Below are 25,099 nucleotides of genomic sequence, written 5' to 3'. Positions count from 1 at the left end.
TCACCGGGCGGCCCCCGGGCGTGGCGCACGCCCCGCGTCGCGTACGAGAGATACTCAGCGGTCTGTACAAACATCCGCGGCCGCGGCTAAGGTGGCCTCGGCGCCCTCAGCGGGCCAGCGCAGCCCGCGTGTGCCCCACACCGGAGGCGGCGCCCTCCGCCTCGCCCGTCCCTAATACTCCCTGGCCTCTCGGAACTGCTTGATGTAGTCCTCGTCCGGGGGGCTCTCCGCGCACCTGAGCCCGTTGTTGGGCGGCCGGGCCTCGTTATACCTGCTCCAGTCGCCCTTGCAGAGAACCCAGGGCAGGACGTCCACCTTGTAGTGCAGCTCCGCGGAGAACTCGGTGCTGATGAGGTTGGGCGTGCCCGCCCCCGTGCCCCTGGTGATGAGCTGCCTGCTGTCCCCGTAGCAGCAGTGCTGCGCCGCCAGCGTGGTGCTCTCCAGGGACAGCATGGAGCGGATGCAGTACCGGGCCGTGGGCTTGTAGATCTCCAGCTTCTCCTTGGGCCCGCTGGCGTCCTTCCAGCGGAAGTGCTTGCGCTTGACGCGGTCGAAGACGTTGGCCGCGCTGTGGGCTACCTCGGCGGGGTAGGAGCAGGGGCAGCTGGGCAGGTCATTCATCACCTTGTGCATGTACTTCTTCAAGAACTCGCTTTTGCAGCTCATCCAGCGCTCACAGCTGTCCGCGTCTGGAAACGGCCAAAAAGAAACCCGCTCACCGCATGCACAACCGGCCCACGGGAGGGGTTTCAAGGAGCATGTGACGCCAGGCTGCTCCTGAGGGCCCACAGGAGGACACTAAAGTCCACAATTCCCTAAAGTCCACAACTCCTGTCCTGGAGCCAGAAACCCCTGCAGCCCCCTGGAACCACCAGAGGGGAATGGCCTTTCTCACCTCCCTTGAATGTGGGAACTTCACTGCTTACAACACTTCCTCCCAACACCCCACTTTATGTTATAAAATTTTCAGACACACAGAAAAGTAAAGAGAATATTCTTATACAATGACTACCCATACTTCATCACCTGGATTTAACTATCATTATATTTGCTTTATCTTTTAAAAAATTTCGTGGAAATATATAATTCCTAAATTTTAGTAAGCATCTACAAAAAAAGACTATTTTCCTAGATAACCATGACATGATTATCACTCCTAACAAACTTAAGAATTCAGAATTATTTGAATCTCCTCTCTAAGTAAGTGATGAGGCCAGGCACAGTGGCTCATGACTGTAATCCCAGCACTTTGGGAGGCCAAGGCGGGCGGATCACCTGAGGTCAGGAGTTTGAGACCAGCCTGGCCAACATGGTGGAACCCCATCTCTACTAAAATTACAAAATATTGGCCTGGCATTATGGCACATGCCTACAATCCTAGCTACTCAGGAGGCTGAGGCAGGAGAATCGCTTGAACTTGGGAGGCAGATGTTGCAGTGAGCCAAGATTGTGACACTGCACTCCAGCCTGAGTGACAGAGTGAGACTCTGACAAGAAAAATAAAAAAAATACAAGAAATAAAATAAAATAAATAACTGGTGATGTGATGGAAAAGGCCCCAATGGAAGATTTATAGGACTCAGTTTTGATTTTGCCACCCATGGACTGGTTCCCCCAACCTCTTAACCTTAGGAGTGTAGCCATCGCTGTCTGCAAGTTCACATGGCAAGGTGCCTCAAAGAGGAAAGGGCCCAGGCACTTGCTTTTAGGGAGCTTAAGATTTGGGTCACAGGACAGTGACCTGTAGGCCTGGGTCAAAATCTACCCCCAGATGGGTTGTGTTTGGTTCTTTCAGTATTTAAAAAAAATTAATTAGTTGCCAATATTTAAAAATGAGGTTATTCTAATTATAAATGTGGATTCCTGGCTTTATTTGAAAAACCAAAAGACTGATCTATGCTGGTCCTGCATTCTCCTATGGGAGCAACTGACCCTGTGAATAGGTGAATGGTGACCCCTCCATGGACAGGGTAGAGGTCCCCAGTTCAGCACAACTCCTATTTGATCCTTTCACTCATGGGTGACCTCGTGGTCCCTCAGTCATCTGAGTCCAGGACCTCAGGTTTAGTGAGTCTCCGGTTTAGTGAATGTCTTAGTTTGGGCTACCCCAGACCCTGAGGCAAAAAGCTTCCAGTGAAAATGATTCTTTGCAAGGTGATTACAGGAAACAGAGGAAGGGGAGCAGGGGAATAAGGCAGAGAAGGGAGAGCAGCTAATATAGGGCGTGGAACAAACAAGTAACCACTGCAAGGAACCAGTTGCTCCCACTGGGATCTGGGAAACTGCGCAGAGAACACGCCTCAGCATTTTCCTATCAGAGACGATGTCACACTTTACCCAAGCCCTGTGATCCTGGAAAACAGTGAAAGTTAGGAGTCCCCCAGCCCTTCTGCATTCTGGAAAACAGCTTACTACAAAAAGCCCTTTCCCCATAGGACTTAGAAAAGCCTCATGGATGTCCACTTTGTTCACCTCTGACAAGGCCAGAAGCACAAATTCCCTTTCTTTGCCTAAAAACCTCCTTGTCCTCACTGATTGATCAGGAAAAAAAATGCATCTTTTTTTTTTTTTTTTTTTTTTGAGACGGAGTCTCTGTTGCCTAGGCTGGAGTGCAGTGGCATGATCTTGGCTTACTGTAACCTCTGCCGCAGGGGTTCAAGCAATTCTCTTGCCTCAGCTTCCAGAGTACCTGGGATTACAGGCATCTGCAATCGTGCTTAGCTAATTTTTGTATTTTGAGTACAGATAGGGTTTCACTATATTGGCCAGGCTGGTCTTGAACTCCTGATCTCATGATCTACCCACCTTGGCCTCCCAAAGTGCTGGGATTACAGCCGTGAGCCACCACACCCGGGTGACAAAATGCATCTTAGCCAAACTTTGATTAGGCTTCTCTCCTTCACCCAGGTCCCTGGACTTTGGCCCATCCTTAACCTAAACCAGCACAGCCTCTCCTCAAGGGCCCCTGTCGGAAAGAGGTTGGCTTCAGGGTATAGCATTCTTCAATCTACTCTCTGATCATGCAACTCTTTCATCTCACTTTCCGTTATTTACTCCTCTGTAAAAGAAAACCCTCTTTGCCTAACCCGTGAGATGCTTGCAGATCTTATGGTCACAGAGTTCATCCCATTGTAATAATAGCGAGATAACATCCCCCGCCTCCCTGCAATCATCCTTTGAATAAAGCCTCTCCTTACTGAGTCCAGATTTGTTTTTATTGATGGGGATCTGAGTTTTTATGCACCAGCTCCCATTCATCACTGACAGGGGACTGCTCCTGGACTTCCAGCTAGGAATGCCCGTGCATTCACGGGTAGCTGCGCTCTGGGCCAGAGAAAGACCTCAGGCAAAGGCACACAGGGGCTGCCAGTTGGAGGTGTGGGGACATGCTGTGGGTGGAGGGGATGTGGGCTGGTCGCCGACAGCCTAGTGAGCTGGGGTGGGTAAGATGAGGCAAATCTAAGGTTGCCAACTGTGCTGGAACGTGGGGTGCGTTAAGGGAGGCAAAGGCAAAAAGCCCCAGGGGTGTCCAAAAATGCAAGGTCATTTCTGGCAGGGCAAGTCAGGGGTGCCTCAAGGAGCATGTGAAACACCAGGCTGTTTCTGAGGCATGTCAGGGTTGTGTGACAGCCACAAGTGTCCTGCTCAGAGCTCCTACAAGGGAACCCGCTGTGGGTGCTTTGCTGACTGGCAGCCTCCAGGTTACACCTTTGGACCTATCGTAATTTTAACATCAAGGCCCTATCCACCCTCTGGCTGCTCTTGGCCAATGACTGAACATGGTAGTGGACCCGCCCCACAAGGGCTCCTCCAACAGGCAACTTTTGCTGGGATTTCCAGTCAGCATGGCTGAGCCTTCCTCTCTCTCTTCCTGCACCTCGGTCTGAAAGGTCTCCCTGCCTAGTCCTGCTGTTTTCCTCTTTATCTTTCCTGAGCGTTTCCTCAAAAAATCTCTTGCATGTCTAATCCTATCTTGGTGTCTGGGTCTTGGAGGGCCCTAATGGACACAGACTGCAATAGCATAGATGGGGGAGGGCAAGGGAAGGCTCTCCAGGTAAGCATTCATGGTGCAAACTAAGGTTAGGCAGGAACAAATCTGCTGGGGATGTCTGGGACTGGAGCGTGACCTATTCAGTTTCATGGGAGCGCAAGGTATAGGAATATAAGATTGCTGGTATCAGATCACGATGGTCTTGTTCAGTTTAGGCTGGTTCAGAAGGTACTAGGGAGCCGCAGAAGGTTTGTGAGTGATAATGAGTTATTCACGGAGCTGTGCAGTAAGAAAATGAATTCAGTGCTGATAATAATGGGAGGGTCCAGGTGAGATACTCTGGGATCAAAAGCAGTCAGAGAGTTAGAGCTGCCAGGCCTTGGTGGCTGGTGAACTTTGGAGTAAAGAGAGGAAGACATCAGAAGTGACTCCAGCTCTGACCCAGGAGCCTGGGAGGCTGGCAGTGTTGTGGGTGGAAATCACATGGTCAGGATGAGGGGCAGCTTGCAAGAGGGCTTTGGGTACTTGTCAGTAAAACAAGGAAGAGAAAAATGGGACATCTCTCATGAACTCAGAAAGTCCTGGCGAAAGTCAAGGAGTGTGGGATCGCATGCTAAACAGCCTGGGATTGAACGGCAACCCAACTTTCAGGAGCTCTGAGACTTGAGTGAGGTATTTTACCTTGCTGTGTTTCAGTTTTCTCATCTCTAATTTGGGCATAAAAATAGCACTTCTCTCAAAGCAAAGAGGATTGAGTGGGAGGGAACCTACAGGGTACACCCAAGTGTCCAGGTGCTGCCAGCAGGGACAGGCTGTGGCTTTGGCCTCCTCTCTGAGCAGTCATTGAAAGAATGAAAGTTCAATCTTTCCACTCCCCTTGTACCTTAAGTTAAATCCTTCCACGCTGCTTGCACCTTTGTGAGCAGTCCTTCACCAAGGGCTCCTCAGTTACCTAACTTGAGTGTGCCATATTCTTTCCTGCCTGGCCTCTGACTGAGACACCATGTCTACACAGCTCTGGTGGCCTTAGCCACATGCTGGTGTAGCCTTGTGCATCTGGGCTGCATTCTGCAAAACAGCTAGAAGCTGCCTGCCTGTGGGGTGTGATACTAGGAGGCCTGAGAAACTTTCCATCTCAAGACTGCCTTTAAGGTTCTACCACTTTATGTCAAAGTCTTGCCTTTAAAGACATTTCTGTTTTTCAACCAAATGCATTGTATTTGCAGACGGCTCCTGTTAAATGCAATTTGATCATGTGTATGTGAGGAAATTGGGGGGTTGAGGTGGAGGCCTTACTGACACTGAATTTCCAAACTGTATCCAGTTTGGCTCATAAGACATTTCTGATCAGATTTTTTTTTAAAATAAAATTCTATCAAGCATGAAAAAAATTAAGATACATCCGGAAAATCAAGATTTCAGGCCTCTCTTAGAAATGCGGAACATCTGGCAATACTGAGTGGGTATTCCAAGGTGGCCGCATCACGGCTGATCCCTTTGGACAAAGCTGTTCATTTCGTTGCAGACCCTACCATTCTCTGCTGCCCCTGACACTGTAGCTGTTTCATTTTCTTTTTTTCTTTTTTTGAGAAGGAGCTTCGCTCTTGTTGTGCAGGCTGGAGTGCAATGACACGATCTTGGCTCACTGCAACCTCCACCTCCTGGGTTCAAGTGATTCTCCTGCCTCAGCCTCCCGAGTAGAAGGGATTAAAGGCACCTGCCACTACACCCAGCTAATTTTTGTATTTTTACTAGAGATGGGGTTTCACCATGTTGGCCAGGCTGGTCTCAAACTCCTGACCTCAGGTGATCCACCTGCCTTTGCCTCCCAAAGTGCTGGGATTACAGGTGTGAGCCATTTTGCCTGGCCACATTTTTCATAGTGCTGGCACCATTTTTTCCCTCCACACTTTATTATTTGTCTTTCTTTTTATTCTAGACTTGTTCTACTTAGATGCTTACCTGGTCCCAATAGGCATTTGAAGAACATATTTGTTCAGCAAATTAGCTCCCAAATAGCTGGGCTATGAAAAAAAGGACTCAGGACTGCTACATTTTGACTGAGGAGGCAGGGCAGATGTGAAGGGGCTAAGTAAGAACTTTTAGGTGGCTAAAAGAAACGGAGGAGAAGGAATTTTACCCTTCTACAATCCTTACATATATAGAGAAGCACATAAAGCTATTTTTAAAAAGTAAGCATGCACCTTGTGCTTGAAAAGTCACTTTCCATTTTGTTTGGTTCATGTTTATTGCATTTGCTCTAGCATTTTCTATGGGACAAGTAGCAGAATGTACCAAAGGCTGATGAAAAATTCTTGCAGGGGTTGGAGGTGCAACATTTTGAGAAAATTCCCTCTTTCCTTTCCTCCCTCCCTCTGCTGGAGAACCGGGGGTACCTTATCTTGATTTTATTGAGGATGCTTAATAAAGGCTAAGAACAGATTCCATGTGGCTTGAACCCCTGCTATGGGCTTATTCTGTGCTAGGAGGAGAGAGTGGTCCCCCTCTGCCTCTGGCTGTGAAGGCTGCACATACAGCAGGTGAGCACAGAAGTGCTCGGTCCGGTACAGGAGGCACAGGATTGTATTTCTCTCGCTTGAAGTATATTCAGCAAGCAAGACACATGCTGGGAGCACTGGACCCCAGAAAAGGAAAATGAAACATTCACGTGGATCCAGAGATGGCACTGTAAAGGCAAAAGCAATCTCCCAGGCACTAAGTCAATGTTTGGATTAAAAAGGAAAAAAAAACCTTCTTACCAACTTCAAACAGTCTGGTGGCATTAAACTCCTCGCTTCCCGCAAGCAGACTCACTTCAGTGGCAGCTGTCCTAAAAGTGTCTTCAATTCCTAAACACAGACAAGAGCTCATTTTTCCATCATTATATGGAAAAAGTTATCTCCCCCCCCCACAATAAAATAATAAATACACCTGAACAAAGCCTTTTTTGTATTCATTACTACTCATGGGCAGAAACTTGCCAACAGAGGGAACAGTAAAAAGCAGGTAGTAGTGCAGAAACTATATTAAAACCCCAGATACCACTGGCAGCATGAAATCAGATCCAAATGTGCCTGAATGAGTCCTTAGGAACTTAGGCCTGGGGATGGGGTTTTGAGCAGTGGGGGACACGTGTCAGCATGGTGTCAAGGTGACAAACTAAACCAGAGGCAGTAGAATGTAGTGGTTAATATCTTGTTCTTAATGACTGACTGTGTGAGTTCAAATTATTACTAGACACGTGACCTTGGGGTAGCCAGTTACCTTTTGCGTGCCTCAGTTTTCACATCTGTAAATGGGGAGAACTAATTGCCCTACCTCCTAGAGCTGAAATAATGAAATGAGTTGTATGTCAAGGAAGTACATAGAGCAGTAGGTGGGAAGTGTTAGGTGATAGTTTTTCCTTGAATATTTGTCTAGCTCATTACTTGCCTAGCTCACCGAGGATGCTATAAGGCATAGCTGAGATGAGCTATCTCAGATTCTCGGACATTTAGCATTGTTGATGATGCTTCAGAAAGAAAAAGCTGGGCTTCTCATAATCTGCTCTGAAGAACGGAACCCAGCTCTACTCAAACTTCTTGGCTCACCCAAACTACCACCCCTAACCAAGCTTCCTTTACAAACTGCAATCTGGTGCACGGTGAAGCAGTAAGAGGAGGAGGGAGCGCGGCACTGTGATAACATTTGCTGGTGAGCCTTGGCCTTGCCTGCTGGTTTCCCTGACTTGACTCTTTTAAGGGGATCTATCTGATTTTATTTGAGGCACCTCAAACTTATTTGCAGGGTTGACCTACAGGACAAACTTTCACAGTGTTGTAACTGCCAGGCCAGGGAGACTGTGCCCCATGATTCTTTCCAGGAAAGCTGAGAATCAAACAAATAAAACAATAAAAGAGATCCTGGAAAAGGAAACTGCTCATGTTCCAAGGGAGCCAGAAAAGCTGGAATCGCCAGGAACTGAGAGGCAGAAAGGATGGAAGAAAGGCAAGGACAGACAAGAAGAAAAGGTACGAAGAGGGCTGCTGGCCACACAGCTCTCCACGGTGACGGAAAACAAGAAGGAAACATTTGTAAATGGAAGCAGAGGGGACCCTTCCCCTGACAAGATATCTAAATCCACCACCTTGAGTCTGGATGTGAGCTCTGGAAGAGAAAACAACAGACAAGCCCCCAAACCTGGACTTCAGATGCTGTCTGTGTCCACGTGTGGCTGATCCTGACACCCTTCTCTTGGTGAGGAACAAAGAGTTTAATGATTATGAACTCTGTAATCAGACTGTCTAGATTCAAATTCCAGGCTGATCACATGCTATCTGTGTGACTCTGGGCAAGTTAATCCTCTGTGCCTCAGTTTCTATAGCTGTCAAATGGGTACAATCATAAATACCTATTTCATAGTTACTGTGAAAAATTAAACAAAATAATACCTTTATGGACTTTAGACATTTGCTTGATACTTAAGTACTCAAACATCTTCATCATCAGCTATTTTACTTTTTCTTCTTCACCTTTATCTTCATTTTCTTTTGTCTCATCTTTTTACCTTCATCATCTTCTTTTTCTTCACATTCTTCTTCCCCCTTCATTTCCCCCTTCCTCCTCCTCATGTCATTATTATTTACTGCTTATTTCTACACATCCAAATCCCACCTAGCAGATTCCAACTCAGCTCATTCTATTGAGCAGGGGAAGTCAGGAAAAGCACTGTAATGGTTACTCCACTGTTTTGAAATCCATCTGCATGGCTGTCATGGAGCCAGAACCGCCACTTCTTGCATTTCAGCCTCATTTCCTTCCTTCCTTCCTCCCTCTTCTCTCCTTTTCTCCCCTCCTCCCTCTTCTCCCCTCCCTTCCCCTCCCCTCCTCCTCCCTTCTCCTTTCCTTTCCTCCTTTCAACAGAGTGTCGCTCTGTTGCTCAGGACTCCCTCCCTCCCTCCCTCCCTTTCCTTCCTTCCTTCGACAGAGTCTCACTCTGTTGCTCAGGCTGGAGCGCAGTGCTCCGATGATGATCTCAGCTCACTGCAACCTCTGCCTCCCATGGTAAAGCAATTCTTCTGCCTCAGCCTCTTGAGTAGCTGGGACTACAGACCCCTGTCACCACGCCCAGCTAATTTGTGTATTTTTAGTAGAGATGGGGTTTCACCATGTTGGCCAGGCTGGTCTCAAACTCCTGACCTCAAGTGATCTGCCTGCCTCGGCTTCCCAAAGCGCTGGGATTACAGACGTGAGCCACCGTGCCTGACCATCAGCTCTGTTTTCTACAGGACTGTAGAAACATTTGCTTGATAACTAAACATTTTGCTAACATACACATTCATTCCAATCTGATTCCTCCTCCCTCTCCTCAGAAACGCCTTTGTGCTTTCATTTTTCCTTTGTTCCAAATATCTCTATTTGGAGAACAGAGTGTCTAGAGGTAGAAAAAGGAAGTCTGGGGTGCGGAAATCAGCTTTTCTGTCTCTGAAATTGTTTTCAGCTGAAGCCATTTGGAATGTGTGGTTTCTTGAAAGGCTCCAGGTTATTATTTTAGGCTGGTATTCTACCTGGCAATGGGAAATACACAGTAAGACTATACACCAGGCGTTACTAAGCTTTTCTTGTAAAGGGTCAGAGGGTAAATATTTTAGGTTTTGTGGGTCACATATGGTCTTGGTTGCAGCTGCCTCCTCCTCTTCCTCCTCCTCCCTCACCTCCTCCTCCTTCTCTTCCTCCTTGATTTTCTCTTTCTTTTCTTCTTCCTCCTCCTTCTCTTCTCTTTCTTCTTCTCTTTGCGACATTTAAAAAATGTATGGGGCCACAAAGAACAGGTCTCAAGCCAGACCTGGCCCTAGTTTGATCACCACTGCACTGCTATAGTCAGTCACAATTACTCTTCACTTTCAATATGCCCTCTCACAAGTGTGCAATAAGTTTAGTTTCTGAAGCACGGACAATGTAGTATAAAGTCAAAGTTAACTACAAACATGCCCCAGGTTGTGCTCCTGGGAGCCTTTGGCAACTCTCCGGTGTTACCGGTGGGGCTAACGGTGTCTTTTTCCTGTAGATGGTGTCAAGCCTCTCATCCTGGCTGCCTCATCAGATCAGACCGTGAGTGTCTGCCTTCGTGTGTCTCTTTAAGGCACAACAAATCCCACATCAAAAACCCAGTCTAACCCCAGCCCCTCCTTTAAATTAAATAAGTACAATGCGGCATTGTCTTTTAGGTCACAGCCACCGCAATTGTGGATAAGACTCAGAAAATCCATTCAGCTCATCAATTATCTCCTGACTCACTCTGGTCAGAAGTCTTATTAGAAAAATAGTTACATCTTTTAAAAAGACAATTTCATCAAGTTTTTAATAATACATTAAAAAGCTTTCCCCTTGAACTTGGAGGTACACACCCAGGTAAACGCACCTGGGCAGTTTGGACGGTCACAGGTTCTTGATTCTGTCGCGGTGCATGCATAGCCACAAGACCGGGTCCGTTTCTGGTTGCCGCTCCCACAGGTGACGCTGCAGACAGACCAGAGACTCCAGTCACCCTCACCATCTGTGGAATCTGGAAGACAGCCAGGGAGATGGTCATCAACTTTGCCCAAAGAACCCCACCATCACCCTCCCCATCAAGCAGCCTGTCAATTACTCACTTCTATCATTCTTGTTGGAGGGGACTGCTGGAGGGGACCTTTCAGCTGGAGCTAAAAGGCTTATGGCTCCAGGGCTTATTTAGGGATCAGATTTGTGATGGCAAGGAGGTTTTGGGCACTGTGGTGATTTGCACATCCCTAGAAGGTATCCAGAAAATGCTTACTGAGAATGCATACAATTGCACAGCACGGGATAATATGCTAGGCAGTTTCCAAAAGGAGCCACCATCAGTTCCTTCCTTCTCTGTGCTTTTAGCCACTCACTCACATACAGAGAGAGGGAGAGAGAGAGAGAGAGAGAGAGAGAGAGAGAGAGAGAGAGAGAGAGAACCTATTTGACCTTAAGGCCTGGCAGCTTCTGGCTTTTGCTATGGGGAATCCAGTCACTGTGAAAGATGCTTATGGGACATCACATGGAAAGAGAGGAGTCACAGGAAGGACCACAGAGATGCCACACATGTGAGCAAAGCCTTCTCGAGCCTTCTAGCCCTTCCCAGTGGACAACTGAATGCAGCTGGTGCCGCCAGGAGCAGAGTACCTACCCTGTGGCCCTGCCTGAACTCCTGAGCCCCAGGATCATGAGAAATAATAAACGGTTCTTGTTTTAAGCCACCGAGTTTGGGATAGTTTGCTACACGCAGCAATAGATTATCAGTATATTAATGGTGAAGCTAGAAATGATCCCTCAAGGTCATTACTCAAAAGCCACCCGGTGATTACCTATTGAGCCCTTTCTGTATGTCAGGCATAATTCTAGGTATATGAGATATACCATTAAGTAAAACCTTCAAAGATCCCTTCCCTGGTGGAACTAATATTTTTGTGAGAAAACAGAAACAATCATCAATAAACACAAAAAATAAGTGAATTAGATGGCCTGTTAGAAATTGATAAGTGGTGTGCAAAAAGGAAAACTAGGCCAGGAAATAGGGGGGGCTTGGGAGTGAGAAGTGTGGGAGAGGTTGGTAACCTATTGATATGGTTTGGCTCTGTGTCCCCACCCAAATCTCACCTTGAATTGTAATTGTCACCATGTGTCAAGGGCAGGACCAGGTGGAGATAACTGAGTCATGGGGGAGCTTCCCTATACTCTTTCTGTGGTAGTAAGTCTCATGAGATCAGATGGTTTTATCAATGGGAGCTTCCCTGCATAAGCTCTCTCTTGCCTGCCGCCATGTAAGACATCCCTTTGTTCCTCTTTTGCCTTCTGCCATGATTGTGAGGCCTCCCTAGCCATGTGGAACTGTGAGTCCATTAAACCTCTTTCCTTTAAAAATTACCCAGTCTCAGGTATGTCTTTATGAGCAGTATGAGAACAGATTAATACATCTATCTAACAGACTTCCTCTTATCAAAAGTAAAGTCCTGAAAGAGTAGGGTGCCTGGTTCAAGGTCACTGGGTTAACAGAAAGGAAAGCAGGGCTCTAGCACCAAGCCCTTGCTCTCTAAAGCATGATTCTTTCTGCAGCGTCTCTGCTCTGCAACAGTTTCTCCTGCTTTACCCAGATCTTCCTCTGGCCTTGGGGCCTCTGCCGGTGCCAAGTGTGGAGCTACAGGCATGCCCTTTGCAGGGAGGGAGTACCCCCTGTTCATAACAGGTCGTGGTGATGGTTATTACATAGGCCTGACAGGAATGTCGTCCACACATGTTTCTACCTGAACTGTGGGCCCGTGCCAGCCTTCCAGGCTGTTGTTTACGTGATGTTCACTCTGAATGTGCCTCAGGCAAACACAGGGCCGTGGAGCCTCCTCAGTCCACTACGTGAGATTGGAGGAGCTGGGTGGTGGGGGATGGATTCCATGATTGCATCCCCATCCCTAACTCTGAGTGGAGATCTTGCTCCCATCTCACCTGCCCCCTTTCCCAGGGCCCCATCTATTTTCTTCCCAATCCCCAAAAAAGAATTTTTCTGAACTTCGATTTTTCTTCTAAGAAATGGTTTTCTAACCACACAGCTAAGCAGATGTTTGAAACTAGCACTCTGTGTCAGGAAATGGGGCTGCCTTCCCTGGTGTTAGCTTCTTCCGTCTCTACCACCTCATTAGGCGTCACACAGTAGGACTGGAGAGACAAGTTGCTTCTGGACGGAGAAACCACTGAGGTAGGGGCAGTCGCTGCTCCCACTGAGAACTTTGCAGTCTGGTATCTCTCAGTCACCGCCCCAAGAGCACCAGAGCAGTGCCTGGAACAAGCACACAATTGCACGCTTGTCAGAGAAGCATCCAGGTGCAGTAGGTCACACACGCACATGAGCATGCCCCCAGTCATATCCTGCACACACTGCTGAGGCCAGATTTTGTTAAAGGGAATAACAGCTAAAAAAAAGTTAAAAGTAAAGATTATAATGTTTTTATACTCATAAAAAGGGGGAAGTGAGTAAGTCAGAAGAAATCTTATTAAATCTCTTAGGTAGAGTTCCCGTCACCTGTGGAGTGGGTACCAGCATAAGACATACCCCAATGACGCCAAGCGGTGTCCTTGGCTTTGCAAAAGCAAAGGGACCTCCACTATCCAGAAATCTCATGCAGCCTGGCCTCTCCATTATCGCAACGTAGAGAGCAAATGTGAAGAGGCATCATGCCTGAGCTTTGAGATTTCGGCGTTAAACTCACTGTAAGACTTGCGTTGGAATCCCTGCATGAGGTGATTTCTTGTTATAGTCTCTTGGATCTAAATTATGAAATGTTAATATTGTGCCAGATTATATTAAAAATCACACCTATAATTCCTCTTTCCAAAGCCACCCCCTTGGCTATTCACCTCTCAGACTCATTCCAGGACAGGCCACATGACCTGCTTTGGCCAATGGGATAATAGCAAATAGGATGCCAGCTGGGGTATACAAAGTGTCCATGCATTCCCTCCTGCTGCATGGAACTCTTCCACCAAGTGTGAAGGGCCCAGGCTGGCCTCCTGGGGGAGGGACCAGTGGAGAGAGGCCCCAGCCATCTCAACACTGCATCTACACAGCTGGGCACCTCTCACTGTGAGGGAGGCCAGCCTAGACCATCCAGCCCCAGCCAAGCCAGCCCAGACCAGAAGAGTCCAGACAACCCATGGATTCATGAGAGAGAAAGAGGTAACTCTTTCATTCCCTAATTTTGCGGGTGGCTTTTTTTTCCTTCTTTTTTTTGTAGCTGTTTTGGGGTTTCACTCTGTTACCTAGGCTGGAGTGCAGTGGCGTCATCATGGCTTACTGTGGCCTTGAACTCCTGGGGTCAAGGAATCCTCCTGCCTCAGTCTCCTGAGTAGCTGGGATTACAGGTGTGTGTCAACATGCCTGGCCAAGTTCTTCAGAAAAATTTTGTAGAGATGTGGTTTCACTATGTTGGCCAGGCTAGCCTTGAAATCCTGGCCTCAGGCAATCCTCCTGCCTTGGCCTCCCAAAGTACTGGGATTACAGACATGCGTCACCATGCTGGCTTGGAGGTGGTTTTCTAAGCAACAAAAGCTAACTGTTACAAATACCCCATAAAATCCTCCCTAAAATATGCTCTCTAGACAGCTGCCAGACTCTGAAGCCATCAAGGATTTATTATTGCAGTAAGTGGCTTTCTCCACATCTTTATGTTAAATACTCACAAAGCCATTTTATCTCCAAACATTTTTTTCATGCGGGTCCCCCAAAGTTAGGCATAGAACTCGCCATGTGGTTAATTATTCCTATTGAGGCTGGCAATGAAGTGAAACTGCCTCCTAGGAAGAAGTGTGTATGTGTATGTGAGCTCACTCCCCTGAAGCTCTCCCAGCACACAGGCCCACATCAATGTCCCAGCAAAGACCCTCCTCTTGAGGATTTCTATTTGTTTAATGTCTTCAAAGAACAGAAGGGAATTTCTGACGGGGACAAATCATTGAGGACAGTGCTCCTTTTGCTATAATCAGACAAGCCTGTTCTCAGTTGCTCACCTACCATGGACCACTGCTCAGAGCAGAAAATGAATGTGAGTAGCTGTAATTGCAAAGATAATGACAACAGCAGGAAAAAACTCTTCCTGGGAGCATTTCTTATATGGTATGGTGCTTCGACACAGCCTGGCTGTGACATCAAATAACTCAAAGAGGAGATAAAAATACCCCCAATGCACTGGGCTGAGAGCTGGGTTTCAAGGATGCTCCTGGTGTTTTAAAGTCATTCTTTTGTAGTTTCAGGGCACTAGAGTTCTGTGGGCCAGTGACACTGGTGGGGCAACTGAAGTGACTTGGGTCTTGACTTGGCCACTAGCAAACCTGCACCATTAATCCTAGATGACAGTGCCTACCGACTACTGAGGGCCAGCTTTAATCAGCTGCCCTGTCTATTTACTGATTTAACTCCCACAATAACCCTGTGAGGTAGGTGGAAACATCCTCTTTTTATGGACAAGGAGACGGAGGCTCAGAGAGGTTAAGGTACTTGCTTAAGGTCACACAGCCCAAACTTGGCAGAGCTGGAATTAGATCTGAGATCTGTCTGTTCCCACCACATGCTGTTCCCTAGCTTGGTATTCTAGCAGCTTTGATTCTGGACCAAGCTGCTCTGTCTTTAAGATACTCACTTATGTGGCCATAATGCAACGTTACAAAGAAAAACTCCTGAAAAAAAATCGCTGTGAAATCTTCTCTTAAAATAGGATCACGACCAGTTAGAGAATTTTAAAGAACTGAGTCGTAACCCAAGTAACAATAAGCAGTACCTATGTAATTTCATTATGTGAGCTTCTCTAAACGATTGTGGAAATGGTACACTACTGCTAGACAAAAAAATATCTGGAACTCTCTCTTTGCCCTGGATACCCCAAGTATCTACACAGAAGGGATTTAAAATGCAGCATCTCAAACACATACTTTGCACAGTTGAGCTGATTCAGAGCATCGTCACATCTGTGTTTTCATCATCACAAGGTATGTCTGTCTTCTGTTGTGTATTTTGTAATTTATTCTACAGATGCCATTGTATCCTATTTATTTCATCTAGGATTTTTAGAAACACTCCTTGCTGACAAATATTTAAAAATTCTACCTTCAAAACTCTGAGATCTACCTCCTCCACAAAGGCCAGCTCCTGTGGCCATTTTAGCCTGTCTCAGACAAGGCTGCAAGCCCCAAGATAGTGTGACTTGCCCTGCTTTGCTACTGCATGAACCTCCACTTCCTGGGTGATGGGTTCTCTTTCTGTTTCCTCCACAACAGCACCCAATATAGAGATAAATACGTAGAAATTGCTCAACGTTTCCTGTTGACTGAAATAAAAGTGGGCCTGTGGGATAAAAATCCCAGCACTTTGGGAGGCTGAGGTGAGAGGATCGCTTGAGCCCAGGAGTTGGAGGCTGCAGCGAGCTGTGATTGCACCACTGCACTCCAGCCTGGGCAACAGGGTGAGACCCCATGTCTTTCAATAAATAAATAAATAAATAAATAAAAATAAATAGAAAGAAAAGAGGGAATCTGTTTATCTGACGCTGTATGGAATTCTGGAAATCACATGTTCTTTGTGGGCTATCCTGAGAAGCAATGATCACTTATTCATTCATTCTGCCAAATGCCACTGAGCACCTACAACCGGCTTAGAGTATTGCTACCAAAACTGTGGTCGGAGGAAGGACGGTCTCAGCTTCACTCAAGCTGTTGCCCCTTCCTTACACCTACTGCATTTGAAGGTACATTTTAACAAGCCCCTGGGGTTATTTATGAGCACATGAGACTTTGAGAAGCACTGCTTTAGAGGTACTGTATATAACATGACTTAGAAAGTAGCAATCCCGACGTCCAGTCTAATCATGGGGAAGATACTAGAAGGTACTTTGAAATAATACAAGATGGGAACTTCCCCATGACCCAGGCATGCTGTGAGCTCCTGGTGTGGGGAACAAAATGGTACTCTAGATCTAGGAGGCAAGGGGTGAGGGTTGCTGAGGTAGCCACAGTAACTGCCCCAGGAGAAGCAAATTCTAGCCTCAAGATGGAAATAGAACAGGTCTAATGCTCATAAATTCAACAAACTGTAAAGTTCAGATGAAAAAGTTGTTTCTAGTGGTGGTCTTCAAACGTCAAGTGTGCATGAGAATCATCTGGTGACCTTGACTGAAAAAGGACAGAAACAAAGACGCAAAAAACAGACTCCAGGTCTCACTTCTAGACCTTCTCATTTAGGAGATGGAGACAGTGGCCTCCATCCTGGGCTGCACAATAAAGTCATCCTTGGAGCCTTAAAAGACAATGACGCCTGGGACCCATACCCAGAGATCCCAATTCAGTTGGTCTGGAGAGAGGTCTAGGCATCAGGATTTCAAAAAATTCCCCAGGTGAGTATAACGAGCCACCAAGGTGGAGAACCATTCGTCTCAAACAGAGGTGCTCAAGGCAGCAGAGTGCCTGGGGGGCATGTTCAAACAGATTTCTGGGTCCTACTCCAGAGTATCTCACTCAGTAGGTCTGGAGTCAGGCTTGAAACATATGCATTTCTATCTTGTTTCCATGTGATGCTAGTGGTGCAGGTTCTGGAGGCCACACTTTGAGGACTATTGGTATTTAGGGAAGGGGTTGGGGCCCAGGATTGGCATTTTTAAACATGCAGCTGAAAGATTCTGATGTCAGGTGTCTGGGCTCTACTCTTAGAAACAATATTCTGTCCGGGCTGGGCAAACAGCTGAAGCCACCAACCCTGTGCAATCTCTGGCTGGCATCAAGCAATCCTCTGTGCTTCTCTCATCAATGGCACTGATCTTTTCCTCCCATTTCTATCTTCCAACCTAAGCACTCATTTCTAGATCCTTCTACTGTCCTAAGGGGTACGCTACTGTTTTCCCCAGAAAGGCAGAATTGTATAGTAGTCAAGAGGACAGACCCTGGACCCAGACTGCCTGCCGTGAGCCTCAGGTATTGGCCCTCCAGACCTAGTTGCTTAACTTTTCCAGGCTTTAGTTTTCCCATCTGTAAAGTGGAGTGTCTGCCTCAGAGAGCTGAATAAATGAAATAATATATGTGAAATGCCATGAACAGGGACTAGTGCATGGTAAGTACTATTTAAATGTTGGCTAATATCCCAAGTCCTTCCTCCTGGAAAGCAGATAACTTGACTTCCTCTGGGAAAGGTGAAGGTTTCATAAGCCCCCTTGCTGGAAGGGATGTAGAATTCCCTTTCTGTTCCCTTAGCACTTGATGTGCGTCTCCATCATGGCACTATTTTGCTCTATTGGTTAATTTTCTCTTGGTCCACAGATGGGTGAGATCCATTTTGGGGACAAACCATGCCTTGCTCATTTTTGTACCCAATATATTGTTGGACACAACACTTGCTCTTAATAAATGTTGGCTGAACAACTGATGATGTAGCAAAAAATATTTTTGTCTTGCTGTTTTGCAAGTTGCTTAGAATTCTCTATTAATGAGAAGAAATGACTCTCTAATATACAAATGGTCTTTCTGTTGAAAAATGCAAATGCAAATGAAAAATGCAAATATACTGCTCACTCCAAGTCCACCGATGGTGAAGCCACAAAAACATCATGATGATGGGTGCACTTGTAAGACATTAAACATTCTTATAACAAACTGCCTGATTCCCCACTAACTCTGGCCACATGCTTGCTAAATTGGTTTCCTCTTTTTCTTGGACATACATAGAATACATTTCCTAGCCTCCCTTGCACTTAGGTGGGGCCATATGACCAGGTCTTCCCAGCGGAATTTCAATAGATCTGATGTGTGTCACCTCTAGGCTGAGGGCCTTAAGAGTGTGTGTTCCATCTCCAGGCTCCCTTTCTTTCCCTGGACGCCAGCTGGACACAGAACATCCAGGGAATAACTCTCAGGCCCTAACAGTTTGTGGAGCTCCAAAATGGGAGGAGGCTGGATCCCTGAATGACTGAGTGGAGCCGAGTTCTCCTACCCTGTCTCCCATCCCAACTCAAGTGAGAAATGAACTTTTATTATTTTAACTCACTGCATTTGGAAGGTGTTACCTCACCTATCCTACTCCAAAAACACAGGAATCCAGAAGTCCCAACTTGGAGTTTTGAAATTTATTGGGGGAGGGCTTACTTTAAAAACCTGAGACACACATGTTCGTGTGAATTCTCAAGGACCACTTCACTGCCAATATCAAATACAACACAGTTGCCTGATCAAAGGAAGCAACCGTACATCTCTTTTACTATCTTGATTTTCAGTATGAATTCTTACAGTAAAAATACAAGGAAGTTAATTGGACAATTTTTTCATTTTTAGAAATAAAACTAAAATTTGAGGGGTGGGAGAGGCACAAAGAACCCCAAAGATCCTAAAAAAATTATCTCCTAGGGTAATTGGTATAGTGATTATGATTTGATTTAAAATTATAGTCTTTCCAGAAAAATGTGGCTGCTGGTGCCTCCTTGAGGCTTCTGCGGAACAGAGTCTTTGTGAGGTATGCCTCACAGAAGACCAAAAGCCACATGCTGTAAGCAGGGTTTTTGCTTGGCTCCATGTCCGAGGCATCATCCTCATTTATTCTTCCCATCAATTTTATATTACTGGGTGGTAAACTCACCATATTCTGGTTGCTCTTTGGTTTCAAAAGTCCGGTGGCCTGGGGCCGTATGGTCCCACCCCCTGGGGGTGTTGAGGAAGTTGCCGTCATCTGAGGTACTGTCATACTTGTAGTCCTGGTCCCCGCTGTTGGCCCTGGCCAATGACAGGGACCTCTGCCACCAGGCCCGCCAGTCGGGGGATGGGACTGACCAGCTGGGCTTATTCTCCGGATGCTGAACTTTATCTGCTTCAGAGTCAGGACCGTCGACCACCTCTATGGTGACCTGAAGAATTCAGAACAGGCCAGGGTCAATGTGGAGTCAACAGTCTCCGAGCTACGTGACCCTTGCAAGAAAGTCTGAGAGGGCAGAGGGAAATGATGGATACATCCCTTGTGAAGGAAAGCTGAGGGTGATGCATGATGGAAAACCTTCAGGGATGGCCCACAGGAATTCCACGACTAGATGGAATATGTCCTTGGGTTGGGAGGGGAAAATTCATCACTGGAGTTCCTGATTTACCGATGACTAAAAACTTAATAGCTGGAAACAATGACGGTTGGACTGCTGTGTGGGTCAGTAATTTGAGTAGAGTGAGGCCTGGAGTGTTTGTTTCTCCTCCATGTGGTATTGGGAAGCCTTTCATTCAGGAAATAAACATGTACTATATTTGTTCCTGAAGTGATTCTAGAATAATCATATTATAATAAAAATAACATTTATGAACACAAACTGTGTACCAGGCACTGTGCTAAATGCTCCACCTATATTATTCAACTCTCATAAAGACCTCCCATCCGTGTTTGTGTGTGCCACATCTCCCATTGAGAGGGGTGGAGCCCATTTCCCCTCTCTGGAAATCTACACGGGTCACGTGATTCACTCTGTCCAGCAAAATGGGTAGGAGTAGAATAGTGACAGGTCTTAACAGAGATCTTACAGCTTTCATTTTCTTTCTCTTGGAATGTTCTAACCGCTGTGTGAGGAAGCGTAGCCTAGACCACTGGGTGTATAGAGACAATGTAAAGACAGAGGCTGCATGGAGGAGAACCAAGGTTCCTTGGCCCATGCCCAGCTCTGAGGCCTCAGTCACGTGAGTAGGGCCATCTTGGATCTTCCAGCCTCAATTGGGTCACTCTAGCCAACACCACATGGAGCAGTGATAAGCTCTCCCAGCCGAGTCCTAGTCAAATTCCTGACCCACAGCAATCCCATGATCATTGGCTCAAACTATTAAGTTTTGACATGATTGCCAGATATCTTTCACAGCCAGGGAATGCTGGTGCACGGAGACACCAACAACCTGCCTAAGGTCACAGAGCTAGTAAGCGGCAGATGTGGGGAGTCTGGTTCTAGAGCCTATGCACTTCCTAACTTTGCCACACTGTCTCTCAAAAAGTAAGTGACAGAGCTACTGTCCCTTCATGAGATTAAAGAAACAACAAGACCACAGGCGTAGGTGGGGGCTGGTTGTTTCAGGGTGTGTAGAGACATGAGCACAAGCTCCTTCAAACCAGGCTTTCCCAGCTATGATTTTCATTCATTCCATGGTTCATCACTAGCCTGCACACTCCTCAACCAACCCGGAGGGTCAGAGTAGACAGTCCTGGAGCCAAGGCTAGAACTTGTTCTCAGATTTACGAAAGTCTCATTTTGAAGTCTGTCACGGGGCTGGAAGAATGAAGTTTCTTGGCTCCAAGAGACAATCAACGTAGAGAGACTTGTTTAAAAAACATAATAAAAGATGCATTGGGTTCCTTTGGCCATCACACAGCTCTTGCAACACCCCCGGATGAGTTATGTGCAAATGAATCAGAAACACACATTCCAAGTAATCAACCCAAGATGTACTGGGCAGATGCATTTCCAGTTTTGCCCTAACCTGACATCTGAGAGAGTTGCTGAGATGCTCTGCCAAATCACACTGGGGTGCGGCCATCCCTGAGACAAATAGCCCCTTCCTTCTGTGTTAGGAATGGCGAGGTTTGAATTCTGCTCACTTCAAAGGATGTTGCCCAGCCAATGGGCCTGGGATTTGGTTTTACAGGGTCAGGACACATGGTCAAGAGCGTGACTTTCAACCCCAGAGTCTACTCGGGCTGCAGCAGGCCAAGTGCACCTTTCTCCTCTGTCGTGGGACACCTAGAAAAGCCATGCCACCACCCTTACTGCGGTCTTGTAGGCATCTCTTGCATATTTGGAAATAATTGTGGAGCTGTTTAGTAATCCCAAAAATTAAAAAAAAAAAAAAGGGAAACAAAAGCAAAGGAATACATCATACATCTTCTACCATTGCCATTTGTTAGAATGAATGGCTGCCGGAGAGTAACGGTAACTGGGACCCACACAGAAGCTTAGAAAGACAAGTGGACAAGGAGCACACAGCCAGGTGGAGCCGAGCCAAGCTGGGCAGTGGCAGGGCGATGCTGAGCCTTTGGAGACATACCTTTCTTCTCTGCAGCCCCGTCTTCCTCTGCCTGGAGACGGAACAACTGAGCTGCAAGGCTATTAAGGGTCTTGGAGGGGAGAGGCTGCCAAGAGCCAGGCCAGCCTGCAATTATGGTAATGAAATCAGTCTCTGGGTAGGAGATAAGAGGGAATGTGCCCAACACTTTTGGTATTCCATTTGTATTCAGACTGGAGTCAAAGGGATTGCTTAAACAAAACGTGCCCTGCAATTTCTCCAAGCTGGGAATAAAAACAATTTCATGTTTCAAGCTATTACCGTCAATACGATTTTTTTTTTTTGGTTTCTCCTAACTGCTGCTCAGATCCAAACAAAACAGATTTGTTGCCTGGCTAGGCGATGAGTAGCAAAATACAAATTTACTCCTAAAGCTGTATCTACGACTAAGTCTCAACACTTAGAGGCTTATTTTTCCCTTTAATTACCGGCCCCTGCCTCAACTGAATTAAAACAAAAACAAACACAAAACAAATAACTCTCAGGATCCACCCTTCCCTACAGTCAAGAAAGTGAAAACCTCATGCTGGTATCAAAAGGAGAAATCTAATCTGGAACCTGAGGTTGCATAGGCATCCAATTAAAAAGACTTAATGAGTGTCATCAATGACTTTTCCAATGGCGAGGGCTCATTTGGTGTTTCCTATTGCTCTCATTTTATTTACATGTTTTTTTAGCATCAAAGAATCCTTTGATAAAGATGTCTTGAACAATGATCAATGTGATGAACGGCAGGTGTGGGAGTGAGCACAGATTTCCAAACTGACAAAGGCCCTAGATCTTACCATCCTTTCTCATCCTGAATACATAATTGAAGCGTCTTAGTGTATTTTTTCTTCTGGACTTTTCCACACTCAAGTCATGATGATAAAAGAATGCCTCCAGTTCAATTCCTGGCAGAATCTCCCCAGCTCCAAGAAAGAAAGTCCAAAACAAGCGCCAATTTGGAAAATTCTGTTTAAAATCAGGAAATGAGGAAAAGATCCAATGTACCTTGATCAGATTTCCTTCTCTTGAAAATTAATACATTGATTAGAAACAAACTCTTGATTCTTGCTCAGAAATGCACTTCCCATAGGGAAACCAATACCATTCTCAGTCTAGCTGATAATACACGAATGCCACTGAGAATACAGAGGCATGCTCTTCAAACTTAGGAAAAACTTCTTGCTTGTTAGTCCTCTAGGCCTTGTGATCTGTGGAAATCGGTGGGAGTGGGCAGGTGTTCTCCAGAGAGAAAAATGATTTCCTCGGGAGCACAGAAGACATGTCTCCAACAAGGGTTTTAAATCCAGATCATTCCACCCCTTCTTCCTTGACAACTGCCATGCAAAGAACATGAAATGGACTGGGAAGATATCTAATTCCCTCTTCTCAGAGCCGCTGATGCTGTAAGAACAATGGTGGCAACCCTGGCTAACTGTGGTTACTGCTTTGAGACTTGCAGAATGCCGGTCCAGGCACTACTGTCCATCTACACAACTTAGACCCAATTTTCAGGCACAGAAACTGGCTTGTAGAATTTAAGGCCCCAAGGTAAACAGCAAGTAAGGTATAGTATCGATCTCAGAACCAGTTCTGATTCCCAGTTATTTTTATATACATTTCCTCTGTCTTCTTCATCGCCAATATTACCAACCAGCATCTATCAGTTCTGGGAAGCTTATCCTATATGGGGCCCTGTGCTAAGCACTTCATATGGATAACTTCATTGAATCCTCATAATCATACTTACATGCAGTATTATACTACATAGCTACTCATAGGTAGTATTGTCATTCCAATTTTATAGACAAGGAAACTGAGGCACAGAGAGGCCCAATAACATGCATGGGGCTACAGAGGTCAAGCCTGGCTGACTTAATGGTGGTACGTGATCCTAAACACAAGTCGATCTGCCTCCATATATTGATAGCAGTACCCCGTGAGAATCTGAGCTGAACAGGCTTGTCTTTACAGGGGCATGGGTTCACATCTTGGGTAGAAATGTCTTGATTCCTATCTAGCCAGACCTGTCATTCCTCTAAGAGTATTTTAGAGAAAAAGGGAAAGGGGAAATCAAAAGTAGAAGCTGGAACAACTGTAGCCCTAGTGAACTCCTCTGATTGTATCTTGGCGCACTCAAGAGGGCTATGGCCATGTTATTAAGTCTGTGCAAGGAAAAAGAGGCCTATTTTTAAGTTCCTCTTAATGGGAGAAAAGAAATAAGTATATTGGTTGAAATGAATACTAATATCAGTTTGATCCAGAAAAGAGAATATTTGGTTGAGAATAGCTAGTGTCATAATGAACTGATACAGTAAGCCCAATAATGGATTTATTGCAGAGATTTTTGCCTCTGCTATCTGACTATCAGCTGCAGACTGAAAACCCAGCAAAGCTGAAGTCTAACTTGTTTTGGGGGATTTACATTCTTTCCTGAATGATTTTTGTTTTCAATAAAACCCAACCTCTTACATTTTTTTAAATTTCATATGGAGATTCAGTTTAGGAGTTTGAGGCCATTTCTTTCTACTTTGTGCATTTTTTCCCCCTCCTCATTTCCACAGCTTGAAGCCAGTCTTAAAATAGGAATGTCTGATTCACTTGGGACAGAGGCTGCCTGACTTCTGGGAGTTAAAACGCTCTATAGAAGCAGATGTTGGGGCTTTTATTAGGATTTCCTACCCTGAAAGTCAAGAGGCCCAGGAGGGACGTGGTCTCTTGCATGGGCTTAGTGATGGCATTTCAGAAAGGTGCAGGCTATTTCCTTAGTCCTGGAGCGTGGGAAACAGTTCCAGAGCCTGAAGGGGTGGGTGGTGCGGAGGGCGGGTATCAAGTTCCCATTCAGCTCCCAGGCTCCAGCTAGGGAGAATCGGGTAGGGGCCAAGGCAGGTTGCCAGGGCAAGGGGCAGATGAGGCCAGAAGCCCTGGCAGCAGAAGCCGACTCACTGAAGGGCTCCTCACCTGACTTCACTCTGCTACCCAGGGAGAGGGAATGCTTTGACGGGGCCCGCAGGGACCAGTGGGGCTGTCTGCTGGGCCGAATCCACCTGTGTCAAACCAGTGGATTTCAACAAAAGAACAGTGCTTTGAGGACGGGGTGAGGGCTACCAACACGGAAAACATCACCTCCTCATAGAAAGCGCCTCATGTTTTAAAGAACCACCAGGGAACTGCTTTACACAAGTGCAGTGGTGCATGGGGCTGCAGCGGCTAGTGCTGTGGTGTGTGCACACACACACATAAGTACACGTCGACAGAAGGCTGGGGCTCCCAGGGGTAGCAGTTGTTTTATTCTTTCTTTGAACATCTTTCTGGATGACCAATGCCAACCTTTAGTGGTATTCCAGAAACAGAAGGCCAGAAATGCAGCACAATTTTATTTTCTTTAGGGCCAAAATGTCATCAGATTAATTAAATGCAGGCCATCCCCTCCCTCTTAGAAAAGTAACAGATAGGGATTGTATAGAGCAGAAATAGAATAACTCAGCTGGGCAGTAGGCAAAAAGAGATTATTGGCTTACTCCTTTTGGGTTTTTG

The 25,099-nt window shown here is 46.2% G+C and overlaps 1 protein-coding gene across 1 annotated transcript in view; it reads right to left on the bottom strand.

The window, feature by feature from the left end:
• ISM1 (isthmin 1) overlaps positions 1-25,099 on the bottom strand; it is a 79,787-nt gene that overhangs the window by 1,151 nt on the left and 53,537 nt on the right. The window contains exons 3-6 of the mRNA XM_032248010.1: positions 19,134-19,398; positions 10,392-10,535; positions 6,751-6,840; positions 1-689 (exon numbers count right to left, since the gene is read on the bottom strand). The exon at positions 1-689 is cut by the window's left edge and continues 1,151 nt beyond it. Coding sequence (XP_032103901.1) covers positions 172-689; positions 6,751-6,840; positions 10,392-10,535; positions 19,134-19,398 — 1,017 coding nt within the window. The 3' untranslated portion in view covers positions 1-171. The remainder of the gene's footprint in view (positions 690-6,750; positions 6,841-10,391; positions 10,536-19,133; positions 19,399-25,099) is intronic.

Source organism: Sapajus apella, unplaced genomic scaffold (assembly GCF_009761245.1).
Source record: "Sapajus apella isolate SASKATOON/1434 unplaced genomic scaffold, GSC_monkey_1.0 scaffold65, whole genome shotgun sequence".
Classification (NCBI taxonomy): domain Eukaryota; kingdom Metazoa; phylum Chordata; class Mammalia; order Primates; family Cebidae; genus Sapajus; species Sapajus apella.
The sequence above is the reverse complement of the archived record's forward strand: the minus strand, read 5'-3'. Positions and strand labels throughout refer to the sequence as shown.